Source organism: Emys orbicularis, chromosome 6 (assembly GCF_028017835.1).
Source record: "Emys orbicularis isolate rEmyOrb1 chromosome 6, rEmyOrb1.hap1, whole genome shotgun sequence".
Lineage (NCBI taxonomy): Eukaryota > Metazoa > Chordata > Testudines > Emydidae > Emys > Emys orbicularis.
In genome coordinates, this window is record NC_088688.1 from 15,042,724 (window position 1) to 15,058,332 (window position 15,609).

General features: G+C 44.7%; 1 protein-coding gene across 2 annotated transcripts in view; it reads right to left on the reverse strand.

The window, feature by feature from the left end:
• Positions 1-7,121: 7,121 nt before the first annotated feature.
• Positions 7,122-15,609, reverse strand: part of SMAD7 (SMAD family member 7) — a 37,837-nt gene continuing 29,349 nt past the window's right edge. For both annotated transcript variants that reach the window (XM_065406585.1, XM_065406584.1), the window contains exon 4: positions 7,122-7,660. In XM_065406585.1, the coding sequence (XP_065262657.1) occupies positions 7,122-7,660 (539 nt within the window). The remainder of the gene's footprint in view (positions 7,661-15,609) is intronic.

Consider the following 15,609-nt stretch of genomic DNA (forward strand, 5'->3'; position numbering starts at 1 on the left):
TGCCCCTTAGTTCTGTGGTAGACCATGAATTTGGTATTTGGCTCAGAGGAAGACACCGCCTAATGAACCACCAACACCACTTCCTGCAGCTCCTGGCAGGAATTTGGCAGACTCCCGTCCAGTGCCCAAACTGATTTAGCCTGGGGGAATCTGCTGGGATTGCAGCACTGGGCTTAAAACAAAGTTTAATAACAAACACTTTTTCTTCAGCCTCGCTCTGCTCCTTGTGGTACATGAACCATTATTGACCCTATTCTAGTCTCAGCAGCTTGACGGTTCAATCATTTTTCACGTAATTGATCAGCAAAAAGTTAGATGGTTTGTACCTACTTTATTGCGCTCTGCAATTACTGCTCAGCACTCCCGAGAGCTAATGTTGACTCTGACACTGACACCATCTGTGGCCTTGAGCTAGTTACTTAACTTATCTGGTTCATTTTCCCCATCTGTAAAAATGGAATGGATATCATCTACCCCACAGGGTTGTCATGAGGCTGATTTAGTTAAAGTTCATAAAGTTTCTATAATTCTTTGCACACCTCATCCAAGGTGCTCAGTCTGCTGTACAAACATTAATAAATCAACCCGTAGCAGTATGTGGCTTTGGTAGTCCTCATTTTGCAGAAGGGGAAACTGAGGCACGGAGGTTTGTTTGGTTTTTTTAAACTGGCTTGTCCAAGGTCCCACAGAGCGAGTCCTCTGCTTTAACCACTGAAAGATGCGACATCTCCCTTTCAAAATAAAAGTGCCACATAAGTACTAAATATTCATGCTGGTTGGCAATGTTCTGCCCAGCTCTGGTGTGTAGCTTTCTAGTCTTGTTCAGCTTCTCCTGTTGAAGCTGTTCCACTTTGTATAAATAATGAAATATCCATTGGGCCAGAGACAACACCAGAAAGACTCCATAGCCCAGTGGTTAGGATAGTCAAGTGGGAGACATGAGTTCAAATAAGATGCTGTGGCCAAAAGAGCTAATGTGCTCCTTGGCGGCACAAACAGGGGAAGCTCAAGTAGGAGGAGAGGTTATTTTGGCTGTATTTGGCACTGGTGCAACTGCTGCTGGAATATGGTGTCCAGTTCGGGTGCCCACAATTCAAGACGGATGTTGGTACTCTGGAGGGGTACAGCGCAGAGCCTCAAGAATGAGTAAAGGATCAGAAAACATGCCTTATAAAGATCGACACAGGGAGCTCAATCTGTGCAGTTTAACAAAGAGAAGCTCAACGGGTAACTTGATTACAGTCTATAAGTATCTACACGTAGAGCAATGTATAACACGATGCACGGGCTGGAAGTTGCAGCTAGACAAATTCAGTGGAAATAAGGCATAAAATGTTAATTGGGAGACCAATTTACCTTGGTTTTGTGGTGGATTCGCCATCACTGACCATTTTAAAATCAAGATTGCATGTTTTGCTAAAAGATCTGCACTAGGAATTATTTTGAGGCAATTCTGTGGCCTGTGTATACAGGTCAGCTTTGATGAGCACAGGTGTCCCTTCTGCCCTTGGAATCTGTGCATATATGAATCACTGCTCTGTATCAGGCAGAGAGAGGATTTAGATGCGGGTCTCCTACATCCTGTCTGTTTGCTGTAAGTGTGTGTCTGTGTGAGGGGAGTGTCTGCGAGCGTGGGTCGGTCGCTCACCTCCTCCTGCAGCAGTGGTTTGTGTGGGGCCCGTTCTGTTAGCAAGACAGGTGAAGCTTGAGGTTCCTTCTGACACACAGGCCATATGCGCACTACGACGACGTTCAGTAGCAAGGCAAAGGCTATATCTACACTCCCACTTATATCGGTGCACGTTATGTCACTCAGGGGTGTAACTAAGCCCTCCCCCCCCCCCCACCGAGCGATGTAAGTTACACCAACCTAAACACCAGTGCGGACAGCGCTATATTGGTGGGAGAGCTTCTCCCACTGACATAGCTACCGCCACTCAGAGGGACTGAAACAATTAAGTCGCCGGGCGAGCTCTCTGCACTAAGTGCTACAACGGCACCTCTGCATGGGTAGCATGGCGCTGCTGTACACTCTGTAGTGTAGCCATAGCCATAGGTGTGATCTAGGCTCTGAACGTTAGGACTGACCTCACTGGCAGATTTTGCGGGAGGGGGAGAGGAAAGGGGGGACGGTCTTTATCAGTGGAGATTTAGTTGACTTAGTTGCCCAGGGATTTTAAGCCCCTATGGGGTTAGGCAGCAGCTGAGCAGGGTTTTTGAGGAGCTATATGTTAGACTTAGGTGCCTAAAGTGGCAGTTAGGCGCCTAAATACCTTTGTGAATCTAGCCCCATATGAATTTCTTAGACATGCAGATAAATTTGAACCTCTAGCAAAAACTAGCATTCTCAGCTAGACTGGCCATTGGGCCATGCAAAAGCTGTGATGTGATAATTGAATATTTCACATCGTCCGGCAGAGAATACTAAGAAAACAAACTGAATTATGGTCTCAATGAAGTTTCTACAACATTTGACCTCTAAGGGCTTGTCTACACTACCGGCCGGATCGGCGGGCAGTGATCAATCCAGCGGGGGACGATTTATCACAGCTAGTATAGACGCGATATATCGACTGCTGAGCTCTCTCCCGTCGACTCCGGTACTCCACCAGAACGAGGAGCGCAAGTGGAGTCGACGGGAGAGTGTCAGCTGTTGACTTACCGCAGTGAAGACACCGCGGTAAGTAGATCTAAGTACATCGACTTCAGCTATGCTATTCACATAGCTGAAGTTGCGTATCTTAGATCAACCCCACGCGGTAGTGTAGACAAGCCCTTAGCCATCACTTAAGAGCATATCAAGCAAGGCTGAATAACAACAATAGCATTTAAAGAATCACTAACTTTGACACCGACACCCTGTTTAAAGAGGAAAGGCTGGGGGCTGGTAATGGGATACTGTGCCTTTTATCTTTTGGTCTCCAGTTCAAATCTAGCACCTGACAGACAGTTATTTTGATGACTGTCTGGTGGCCAGGGTGAAATGCGCCCAAGTGAGGTCGCAGTCAGTTCCTAGTGAAATACATATTTGATTTGTATTTCCCAGAGGGTTCAGTCATGATCAGATCCCCATCATGCGGGATGCTGTTCAAACATATAGGACAACAGAGTCCCTGGCTTAAAGAGCTTCTCCTAGTCTAGGCATTTATAAACTATGTCACCAAAAACACCATCACAACTGGCATCCCTGTCCAGGGCTGAGTCACTGAAAAGGCTGGGAACTGAGAGGGCCTAGAGACTGAATATCTCCTCACCCAGGGATGGTGGCTAGAAGGAAGCCTGCACCGCTAAGTCTCATGTTGTACCTGTATGGACTTCAGGCATCAGGATTCTGCCGCTTTTCACCAGAACTAATGTTGAGCTTCAAATGCTTGTTGGTGCCAAATTCCCTTTCAAAGAAAGCAGTGATTGGTCCCCTCAGCTGTAACCAAGCCTCTGCCAGACAGGATCAGCTCAGCAGCCAAACATGGTACATGCTGTTAATCAGAAATTGCCCTAACATGGAACAGGATTTTCCCAGAGCCCTGAAATGTGACAACCCCACCATAATTTTCTTTCCTATCTCCATGCATTGCCTTCCCTGAAAGCTGCCCTGCTACCTTTAGCAGCACAATCCATACTGTGCCTTCAATTTAACCCCCAGCTTGTACTCCCTTCTCTTCACACACCCAAGTGACATAACCCCCCCACCCACGATTCAATATCCTCTCAATACGCCTGTCCTCCTGCTGAAGTCTGAAAGTGCCCTAATGCCTGACCCAATACCCCATCGCTGCTGGCAATTCTGTCCAGGCCCACTCCCATTCCATTAACCTGAACGCCCGCTGAGCCATGGGCTGAGTTGGGAACTGGCAGAAAGAGATTGGACAATGTATAGCTAAGGGTAGCAGGGATGGTTTCTAGCAGTAGGGAGATGGGCCAGGGTGAGTCACCCTCCAGCCAAGTGTCACAACGTGTTTCCCATTTGCCCTAAACCCATCCTGGTGGCCAGACATGGTTCACCTGCTTCCCAAGTTCTTAGAACATGAGGCATCCAGCTGCCATCCACCGGAAACTGGCCAGTATCCCAAGGTTTGCCTCAGTTTTATCAGCCTCACTGCCCTGCCACGTCGCAGTCAAATGCGACTCAGCCCTTCTTCCCGGAGGTACTAAGGCTGAGTTACTATGCAAACTATTGTGTGTGGCTCTCTCAGCAGAGCCCTTAAAAATGGAACGGCCTGCCTGCTTAGCATGACACTTAAAATGCCAGAACACTGTCCACGATAGTAGCCATCATGCCAGTGTCTTTGACTAAAATTTCCCATCCCCTTCGCAGCCCAGGGTTCTCTGTGCTAGCTGGTGACTGCCCTCCAGCCCAGAGGGGGATGGATGCATTTTCATAGTACCATAGCTAGCCAGCGTGCAAGACTTTATGATAAAAGGTGTATTTACTAAACACTTGGCCCTGGAATTTTTTGGTCTCCACTTTTGGATACACATGTAAAAGTTTGTAATCTCTCCCCCCCCAAACTTCTTCCCTGCACTCCTGTTGTAAAGCTTATAGCTAGTCTCATTGCTAAAACCTAGGGCTTGGATCCAATAAGCTAGTTACTGAACACTAGCCTTATGTACTTGCAATACGAGGCACTCTGACACCCACCGTAACGCCACGCTCCAAGAGGTATCCCTTTGCTCCTTAGTTAACTGGCTAATCACAGAGCATACCGGTCCGCCTGCTTTTCAGTGGGAATTGCACAATGCAATGGAGGGCAGACGGAGCATGTTTTTTCTCCCCGTAATGGCTGACACGTTTCCAAGTTGTGACCACTACGAGAAGCGCATGGTATAGTGCTTATGGCACTGAGAACTTGGGAGACCAGATTCAAGACCCTTGCTCTTCTATAGCCTTCCTGGGTGACCGAGGGCACGTCCCCGAGCCTCTCTGGGTCTCAGGTTCCCCTCTGTAAACTGGGGAATGACAGCACCTTCTACCTCACACTGGTGTTTTGAGGATAAATACATGAAAGAGCATGAGGTGCTCAGAAACTACAGTAATTGGCAGAGGGCTCATATGCCCACTGTGGTGGGAAAGAGGCAAAGTTCCTGATCTCCAAGTGTCTGGGCTGGGTGGATGGGCTTGGGGGTGGAGCCAGTTGTCCCCTATCTTTGCCCTATTCCCCCTCTTCTCCCCAGCCTGGTCATGTGCTCTGCCTCCCATTCTGTCCAGATTCTGCTCCCACTCACTGGGAAGCAGAGTGGGGTAGTAGCAGCACTAACCAGCGGCAGCTGAGGCCTGCATTGGAAGAAATCCAGCATGTTGCTGGCAACACTGAAGATCAGATGAAGTGACTTGTCCAAAATCACAAAGTTTTCAGATGAGCCAGGAATTGATGTCCCATCTCCTGAGTCCCCAACCTGCCAACACTCCCTCCGAAACCTGACTACTTGAGCAGCGCCCATATTGTGAGAGTCATTCCCCCTTAGTTAAATAGCAATGTCTGTTAGATCCCATAGTTGGGTACTTAGACCCAGCTCCAGGTAGGCTTTTTTCCTCCCCCATCTACCCCACCCCCACCCATAAAAGAGTCACTCTGCACAATGTCAGCTCAAGTGTACATTTTTATTTTTTAATGGAACATAAACTCCTTTAGAAAAAACATTCATCTGGATGATAACACCCATAGAAAAAAACACCAATCTCGTGTTTTTTGTTGTTTTTTTTAATTTGGCATTTGTTATTTGCATTTATATTAAAGCAAAGTGCATCTTTCTTATTTTTCTCGTTTATACACATTGCACAATACATAAATAATGATGCTTATAAAAGTCTTTATATTTACAAGTAATAATATATTTATATATAACATAAAATACATTTTTTCTTTAATAAATCTCAAGGGTTTTTTTTGAAGGAGTCCTTTTTTTTTTTTTTTCATTTTCTTTTGTTTTATTTCCAAAGCACTACAATGCTAAAGTTCCAATGAGAATGCTTCTCTTGTTCATTTAAACCTTTATATTTAGAAAAATAGCTTATGTTAAGGTCTAAACATGCTCATTGAGCTAAGAACAGTGTAAAAGTATCATACTAGCGTATGAATTCAAGAAGAAATGAAAGAGCGACTGCATTTCTGGATACGACTGGTACCGCTCTAACCTGATCACGGCAGGTTACGATGGACCAAAGATCATGAATACATTCCCCCCCCCCCCCCATTTTGTTGTTGTTTGTTTGCTTTCTTTTTGTAGGCTTATGTTTTCTCACCAAGGATGCATCTCAGCTCAAATTGAAAAGCATGGGCCATGCATGTTTTTTTTCCTCATAGTATCAATAAAACAATAAAAGCACTCAAAGTGTGGGCATGCGTCTTCCAAAACCCATGCTGCCACCATGGACTGTTGGCATAATAGTGACAAGACGTGATCTTTAAATAAAGCAACAAGCATACATGAAAGAAGAAGAAGAAGGGGGGAAAAAAAGGAGCAAGGAACTGAACGATACGGTTTCACTTTGCTGCGTTGGCTCCTGATGCCTCCTGGGTGCACCGGCACATACATTTGTTCTGTCAGGGACAATGCAGGGTGGTCGCCACTGAGGGGGAACTTGGCTTACCATCCCAGGAGTGAAGGTGCTGAGCTTCAACAAGTAGCAGCAGGAATGTGCCACCGCTCTAGGCAGAAGCTGCAGCAAGACAGCCCTGTGTGTGTGCGCACTCAGCAGGACAAGGGGGACGACGAGACGTCTGGCAGCAGAAGACCTCTGGTGTGTGTCAAAAACATATGTATAAACCCTTTTTATGAGGGAGCTGTAACAAACAGCGTGTGACTGAATTCCACCAATCGCTTGGGGTAATAATTTCAGAGGCATTAAATGATTATTTTATGTAATCCCCTCCCACACCTTCTCCTCCCCCTTCTGAGTTATTGGTCATTCACACATTAAAAAAAATATATATTTATCAAAATACCAAGGCAAAAATCTTTCCATAAGCTATTTCTCAAAACAGGGGAGGGGGGGGGAGAAAAACACAAAACACAAAAACAAACAAACAAACAAACAAAAAAGTTTGCATGAAAAGCAAGCACTCAGAAGGAAATATTAGCAGCAAAGTAGTTATAATGTCATGAGTCCACTCTGTCTCAAGTCATCGGTTATTAAAAATAACCTCCAACCAGCATGGGCAACTGCTGATAAACTGTCTTGTGTAGCACTGGCCCCAGCCTTTCACAAAGCTGATCTGAACAGTAAATCCGGTCCATGGCTGCTGCATGAACTCATGGTCGTTAGGCCTCTGTAAGCTGTATGCCTTCTCATAGTCAAAAGCCTTGATGGAAAATCCTGGGAAAACTTTATGAACCAGCAACGTCCTGGAGTCGGGGTTGTCCAGTGTGGCCGACTTGATAAAGATAGGGTAACTACTGCGGTTGTATACCCACACGCCGTCCACTTCCTTAGTCAGCTGGATGCCATAGCCAATTTTGCTGCGGACTTTCTGCACCAGCTGGCTTTTGTTGTCTGAATTGAGCTGTCCGAGGCAGAAGCCATTCCCCTGAGGTAGATCATAGAAGATATCCAGGGAGGGCTCTTGGACAGAATACAGCCGGCCCACACGCGTTTTCTCTTCCCAGTATGCCACCACGCACCAGTGTGACCGATCCCCCGGCCCCTGAAGAACTTGGGAATCTATAGAGAGGGGGGGGAAAAAAGAGAGAGATTTATTACAACAGAGACAAATAACAACCTTATAAATCCTGAGCATTTACAGATTACCCTCTTCCCATAGCTCTGACAATGCATTTCAATGACCTGTGATTATTATCATTATCCATAGCCAAGACGCGGAGCCTAAGTCCCATTGTCAAAAGGATGTAGGCCCATACTCTCAGAGGGCACCAGGGAAGTGAGGCACCTAAATACCTTTGAGGATTTTGCCTTAGGATCCTATGTCATAGGACTACTAGGCTCCTAAGTCACTCAGGTGCTTTTGAAAATTTTATCCTAAATGATTTTGCCAAAGTCATACAGTGAGCTTTTGGGAAAGCCAGGAACAGAACCTGATTCCCAGCTCTACTCTCAGTCTCTTTGGGGCAGATTTTCAAATGGATTTAGGCACTTTGTGCAGATGAAAAACTGGCCTTTTGACCATAAAGAGAGATTAAGAGAGAGATCTACACCCAGAGTTGTACTAATATGACTATTTTTGGTGCAATTTTTTACTGAAACAGTTATAACAGTAGAAATTGGACACAGTTATACCAGTATGAAGGTTCCTTACACTGATATAGCTTATTCCACTTCCTGAACAGGAATAAACTACATTGGTATAAGTCCCTTTATATCAGTGTTACTGCATCTACATGAGTGGACTGTATCTCTTCAACAATGCTGATATAGTTCAAAGTGGCATAATTTTTGTGTGTAGACAGGCCCATGGAAAGAGAGGCCTGACTTAGTGGTTTAAATACAGGGGTGGGCGCCAATTAACTCTTGCCATTCTAATCTGTGCTCCAATTCCCATGTCCTCTGCAGCCTTGCTAGTAGCTGGTCTTTTCTGCCTCAGTTTCCTCAGCTCTAAAACGAGGGTGAAATATTCCACCTTGCAGGGGTGTTGTAGGCAGTAGTTAGCTGATGTCCATGGGTCTGTCTTCACTGCAGCTATCCCAGACTCTTACTAAGGTGCTGCCCCTAATCCCCCCTGCTCCAGCCACACATACAAAAATCTCTCACCCGAGTGCAGTGATACCTTACTTTCACTTGGGCTGATAACTCACGCACTTTGCAGTGAGGACACAGGTTAAAACCACTCATGTGCTGATAGTCCTCCAATGCCTTCCCACAATTCACTGGGAAAGAATCACAGAGCTGCTCGATTTACTGCAGCACAGAGAAGCATAGGATGTGCCCCCAGATGTCCTAGCGAGACATGCGGGTGAGTGCAGCACCAGTGAAGACACGGTAACTCGGGGATGACCCTGCAGGCATCTAGGCCAGGCTAACCTGAGTGCTCAGCTCACACTGCCTATCACCTGAGTTAACTCTGCAGTGAAGACATACCCCGTGAAATGCTCTGGGAGATGAAAACTGCTGCGCACCTACAGTAACTGATTTCTTCCCCACCCTCAAACCCTCATTGCAGCGAATCAATTTAAGCAACAGTAAATCAATGTGGATAACATAATACTGGAGCTGCTAATCAGCCGCAGAGATTTTTTTTCTATGTGAAGTGTGGGTAAACCAGGATGAGGGCTAAGGTACCCACAGCCTCACACACTCCATAGATCACTTTGCTTTCAAAGGCTTTAAGCCTAGACAAGCTTTGTTGATATATAATTTTTCCCCCCAAAAGGGGAGCCATAAAAGGCAAGTTAAACATTGCTCAACAGGAATGGAGGGCACAACAGATCATCTGCTATAATTTACAGAGCCTATTTACGCCTATAGCTGGAACCCTGGTAATAAATGCTACGATTCAGACGTCAGATGAACTATAAATCTGACTGAACTGCAGTTAGACTGTGGTTTGTGGTGGCAGGGTGGAGACCGGAAGTCTTGCATTTGTTAACAAAAAAGAAAAAAAAGAAAAGGAAAAAAAAAGTCAGTTCTTTTAGACCTTCCCTCCTCTTTCAATCTATCCCTCCTGCTAGCAGCTAAGCCACAGTTGCTGCTACTGGGATTGAGATGGGATGAAAGGACAGAAAAGGAAGGGGAAATGGGGGGTATCTTATGACTCTCATAACAGCACTAGCTAGGTCTATCAGCTCCGTGCTGCTTCACTAATATCTTTCCAGGTTTTATAGATATGTTAAGACCTCGGACCTATTAATCTCTAATATTTTATTTAAACAAAAAACAAACAAACAAAAAGCAAGTTCAGAGCTGAAAGCTAGAAAATAATATTACTTTCCCAAAATAAATCTACACACACACACGTAAAGATCTCTTACATACAACATAAGAACGGCCATACTGGGTCAGACCGAAGTTCCATCTAGCTCAGTATCCTGTCTTCCAACAGTGGCCAATGCCAGGTTGGAATAGCCATTGATAGACCTATCCTCCATGAATTCATCAAGTTATTGTTTGAACTCTGTTACAGTCTTGGACTTCACAACATCCTCTGGCAAAGAGTTCCACAGGTTGATTGTGCATTGTGTGACAAAATACTTTTTTGTTTGTTTTAAATCCGCTGCCTATTAATTTAGTTTGGTGACCACTAGTTCTTCTGTTATGAGGAATAAATAACATTTCCTTATTTATTCTCTTAAAACTACAACATCCCCTAAACCCATTCCACTGCTAGTGATACAATGCCTGATAGTTCTTCCCAACAAACCTGCGTAGCGCCTTAATATAGCACAATAAAATCCTGAAGAAAGAATGACAGAAGGAGAGTAGAGTGGCTAAATTAGCCAGTCCAGTTGCTGTATTTTCTCTGCTTTTTACTGACTATTAATATGCCTGTTTCCCCAACACAGGCATTTTTAAGTCTTTGGAGTCTGTTTAGAGTACAGTACTGTGCTTTTAAAAAATAAATCCAGCCACACACTTTTAATTTCCTCACTTCTATGCCAGCGAGGAAAATATTTCTCCAGTTGCTGGAAGCAGCTACTAAAAATGGGCCCAACTGCACATGTTTGGAAACTAGAAGGGTAAATTGTTGTCAACCTACTCACCAAAAACATGATTGGGGGGGCGGAGGGCTGGAACTGTTGGTGCAATGCACTTATGGGGCTATGTAAAAGGGAAACAGCCTTGCGAGTCTACAGGCTTCATTCTGCCTACTTTTAGGTGTGCCCCGATGGGTCTTTCAACCTCCCCCTTTGGTGCCTCACAATACTTTGTTTCATCTAACTCAATGCACTGAAACCTGGCACCAAATAAGCAGCAAGCAGGGGGAAAAAAGCTGAGTGAGAGAAGGGGCGGGGGAAGAGGAGGTCGTAGTGGGGTTGGGAAGAACTGAGCCGGGTATCAAATTACCTTTACCCTAACCTTCTGCAACTACCTCAGCGTAGTACTACCGCACTTCTGGGGGGAATGAGTCTGTGAAAGTCACACTCCACTACTGTCCTGTGTGAAGAGACAGGAAAAGCAGTTGCTCCCCATGAAGGAAAAATTAAACGGGGGCGGAGGGAGGGAAGAGAGAGAGGAAATTGCGCGGGAGGAGTAAAAAGAACCAGGAAACGTATCTGGGTAGAAGGCCCTTACACCCTATTGCGTGAAAGAAAAACCCTCAGACTGCATTCTTCCCTTTCATCTTCCCAGCCCGCCAGTCCACCCAGCAATTTTCAGACAGACGTCAGTGAAAGAAGTTTTCAGATTATGTTAATTGCTTAGCCCAGATAAATTGCAGGCTGTGTGTCTCTCTCTCTTTCCCTCCCCTCTCCTCTGCACGGGCCTTAAAGCTAAATCTCATGGCACAGACAGGATGTAGAGTTCTCTTTCCACAGACTCCCTACATCCTGCTCTTCTTTTTACAACAATGCCTTGTGGTGTTGCCTTAAGGGCCAGACCCTACCACCCCTACCCAGGCTGCAGGAATTTTGCCTGAGTAAAGACAGTAGATTAGGTTAATCACAGAACAGTTCATGGAACGTGTGCAAATCTGAAAGTAACTTGGTTGAAGACCAGATTCTGATCACTGAAACGGATTCTGTTGTAAAACCATGTTAGATCAGAATTAGGTCCCATGGATTTCACTCCAGATTTATATTGGTGTAACAGAGGTGAGAATCCAGCCTACTACACATTTCTGAGCACATGGGTTTTTTTAATTATTATTTTTTTGTATGTGTATACTTTTAAAAAAAAAGATATTTTAACTAACTGTTTTTTTTAAGAGTCAGGAAAGGAAAGCCATATTGTAAAAAACAACAACCCCAAACTGTAACTTGTCAGATACGTGGAGTTCACAATTTTTGTTTTACTCCAGTTAAGGGGATTTTGGAACAACAAGCATTGAACATGCTGAATCTCACTGAAATTCCTTTAAGTTTTTATTTTCTTTAACATAAAAAAATCACCCCTTTCAGGAGGAGGGGGGAAAAAGGGCTATTTCACCTCATGTTTGCACTTGCATTAGTGAAGACCACTTAACAAGTAGCTCATTGCCACTTACAAAGAGTTATTTAATTGCCAGCGCATAAAAAAAGAGCGGCCCTGGCTATGAATGAACGGCCCTTTATAGAAGACTGGAAGTTCATGAATGAATCCCACTAGGCTTTTCAATGACATGGGGTGACCAGACCTTGAGGACAAGCTTTGGGTAATCAGGATTTTTTTTTTTAACGAGTTAGTGCCAAAACACAGTATAAACATGTCAAAGTGTCTTCCGTTTGAGGGACTATGCTGTTGACTGGATGTCTACCCCTGAAGCCATGAGAATATATAGGTAGTGCTCAGATAAACAGGATGTGTCCTTGCTGCTGGGCAAGTTACCAAATCACCAAAGATGCTCTTTCACAATTACGCTGTATGTAGCTGTGGGCTGATTTTTCGTCCCTTCCCCAAACTCTCTTGGGGCTGCTGCTAAAAGGCAGTGTTTCTTGTTAGAAACCTAGGTATGGCCTTTGGATGGTGTGGCCAAGAAAGGAGTGTGAAGGGGTGAGGAAAAAAAAAAGGCAGATTATGTGGAGAAGCTCACTAAAGGTTTTAACAGAAAGCTTCACTTATTCTGTGCATTGTGGCAGTGGCCAGGGGCCCCACTGTGGAAGGTGCTGTACAAAGATATAATGAAGAGATGGTCCCTTCCCCAAAGTGCCTGCAATCTATAATACTGCGCACTTAACAGCTAAGGATCTCAAAGGTGGGTAAGTATAATTATTTCCATTATTACAGATGGGGAAACAGAGGCACAGATTTGCCCCAGGCCACGCATAAACAGAATCCAGATCTGCTGTGACCCACAGTCCAGAGTTCTATCTGCTAGACCATGTTGCCTCACTACAGATGGCCCTGACAAAACCTTAAATTGGAACCTCCCAAATGGTCCATAAGGGCCAGGTGTACAAGGGTCTCAGCTTCACTGAAGCATCAAAATAAGTTTTCACAAGAAAGTTTAGTAGGCTGGGAGCTGAGTTCTTTTGAAACTCTGGCCCCAGCTCTATGATGGGCCAACCCAAAGCCCTGAAATCCAGACACTCCCCTCTTCCTGCAACCTGTGAGCATGTTAGACTCTAGAACCAGGCCTTCCAGCTAATACATACTTGGCAAATATTGTTACATGATTGAACCAATGAACTTTCCCCCTCCCCTCAGTGTGCTCTGTGCATCAGCTGATTGCCAGAACTAGCTCCATTTGAGTGATGCCATATGCAATGGCTGAGATATACTTTGGGGTCCTTGTTCGGAGTTAAAAGCTCTAGATTGCAAGCTCCTCAGAGCAGGGATAGTCCCTTCTTGAATGTCAAGGGAGCTCCCAGCACTCTGTGGATGCACAACATTATTATTTTGGTATTAAGCACCCTTCAATTTTCTGCTGTCACTGATTACTATGATCTGTATCACAGAGTGCCCACGGGGCCCAATCAGGATCCAGGGCAACAGAGTACAAAACACAGTCTCTGTCCAGTCTCTGTTACTCCCTACCTTTATGTATATTAATCATTATTACTAGTTTTTACATAGCAGCTTTCAGCCTAGGATCTCCCCAAGCATGTCTCATCTTTACTGATGGGGAAACCAAGGCACAGAATAATTAGGGCCACATGCTTCAACAGTGGCCACTGATTTTGTGCTGAGGCTCCCAAAGAAAAGATACACACAGCTAAACGCAAGTGGTCACTCTTGAAAATGTAGGACTCTGCGCGTTACCTAAGGCTGCCTGGTGAATCTCAATGGCAGAGTCGAGAATAGAAGCTAACCCTTAGGACATCCAGTCCAGCTCTCTATTCCTGGTTAACCACAACTAATACTGATATTGTATTTTCTAAAAACCGTACACACGTCATTAGCCCCCATGCGACTTCAATAACATTCCATAAAGATTTTGTGTTTTAACAAATGTTCCTCAACTTTAAACCAGAACAGATTTATACATTGCTTATTTCTGAGCTTTCAGAGGGGGCGCTTTCATTTCCCCCCCCCGTGCTGTTAACATGTCCCTTAAATGCAAGCAGAAGGAATGAGGGAGACAACTCTAGACAAATACATTGGCTCAGCCACTCCTGGGACACAAAACCGAACTAAAATTTACAAGGTTTTTTACCTCCTTGTAGTCCCCCTCACAATCCCTGTTGTCTGTTCTTGCACATACCCAAATCCATGGCTTCTTTAGTCACCACTTTAGCCACCACTATGCTTGAGAATATTCATAGGCCCAGATCCCACAAAGGTATTTAGGCTCCTAAAGATATTTAGACCCCTAACTGATGGAAATTGTGGCATATGGCCCTTAGTGGTACACAAGGTTTATAAAAGTTCAATTTCACTCTCCTGGTGAAAGAGGGAGTTCAACTCACTTTCCGTGAAGATATTAGATCTAGAGAGGAAACCCAAAAGATCTGAAGAAAACCAGGAATGACAGTCAAGAGAAATTAAAAGCTGTTGAAACCAAGGAGGTTGGTGTGAAGATACAAGTTGGGAGTCTTAAATCAAGACAATGCCAATCTTCACAGAAAGAATCAAACACTAGAATAGTGTTTCCCAAACTTTTTGCCTGCATGACCCCATTTTCTGATTTATTGCTTCCATCAATCCCAAACATGAATCCTCCACACAGCCTGACTTCACATATGCATCATACATGTGAGTTCACATACATGTGAGTTCACGCTGTATGGAGGACACCATTTTTCTCTACAGAATGGTGTCCTCTGCACAGCGTGATCTCCCACTCACTATAAATGCAAGCGGAGCCTAAAGATATTTTGGATTGCTGTGACCCCACCCACTGATGGGGTGACCCCAACTGCCCATAGTGTGCGGCACTAGAACATCGTTCTAAGATCGGTAACATGCTTGTGTTGGGTTTTCCCAGGATTCTAAAGGGGAGGACTTACATAAAATGTTATCACTAATTTTTAGAGCTGATGGGGAAATCTGGAGGGTTTCCTCCCTTAAAAACCGAGGAAAACAAAGAGCTTTCATTTAAAATTTTCTCAAAATGTTGGGGTTTTGTTGAAAAATAGGGTTTTGAAATTTTTTTTTGACTAAACTGTACTAGTATTTGCTTTTTTTAAAAAAAATTTCTGGGGATTGTAATCCCGCCCATATATAGCTAAACCTTGTTGTACCCTAATAAGAAAATGGCATCTGTGCTCTCAACAAGGGCTAGAACATTTGCCAGAGAGGGTATGTCTACAGCTGTGGCAGCGAATCTCTGAGCCCGGGTCAACAGACTTGGCCTTGTGCTCCACGCTTAAAAATAGCTGTGTGGACATTGCTGCTCAGGCTGGAGCTCAGGGTCTGAAGCCCACCCCACTCCCCCCCGCCCTAGGCTTTAGCGCCCAAGCTGCAACTGAAAAGCACTGTCCACACAACTATTATAAGCCCAGTAGCACAAGCTCTGTAAGCCCATGTCTGTTGATCCAGGCTCAGAGGCTGGCTGTGCAGACATACCCAAAGAAAAAGGACAGTGTGTGGTTAAGTAACTGGGTTTGGATTCAGAAAAGTTAAGTTCAATTCCCAGCTCTGAC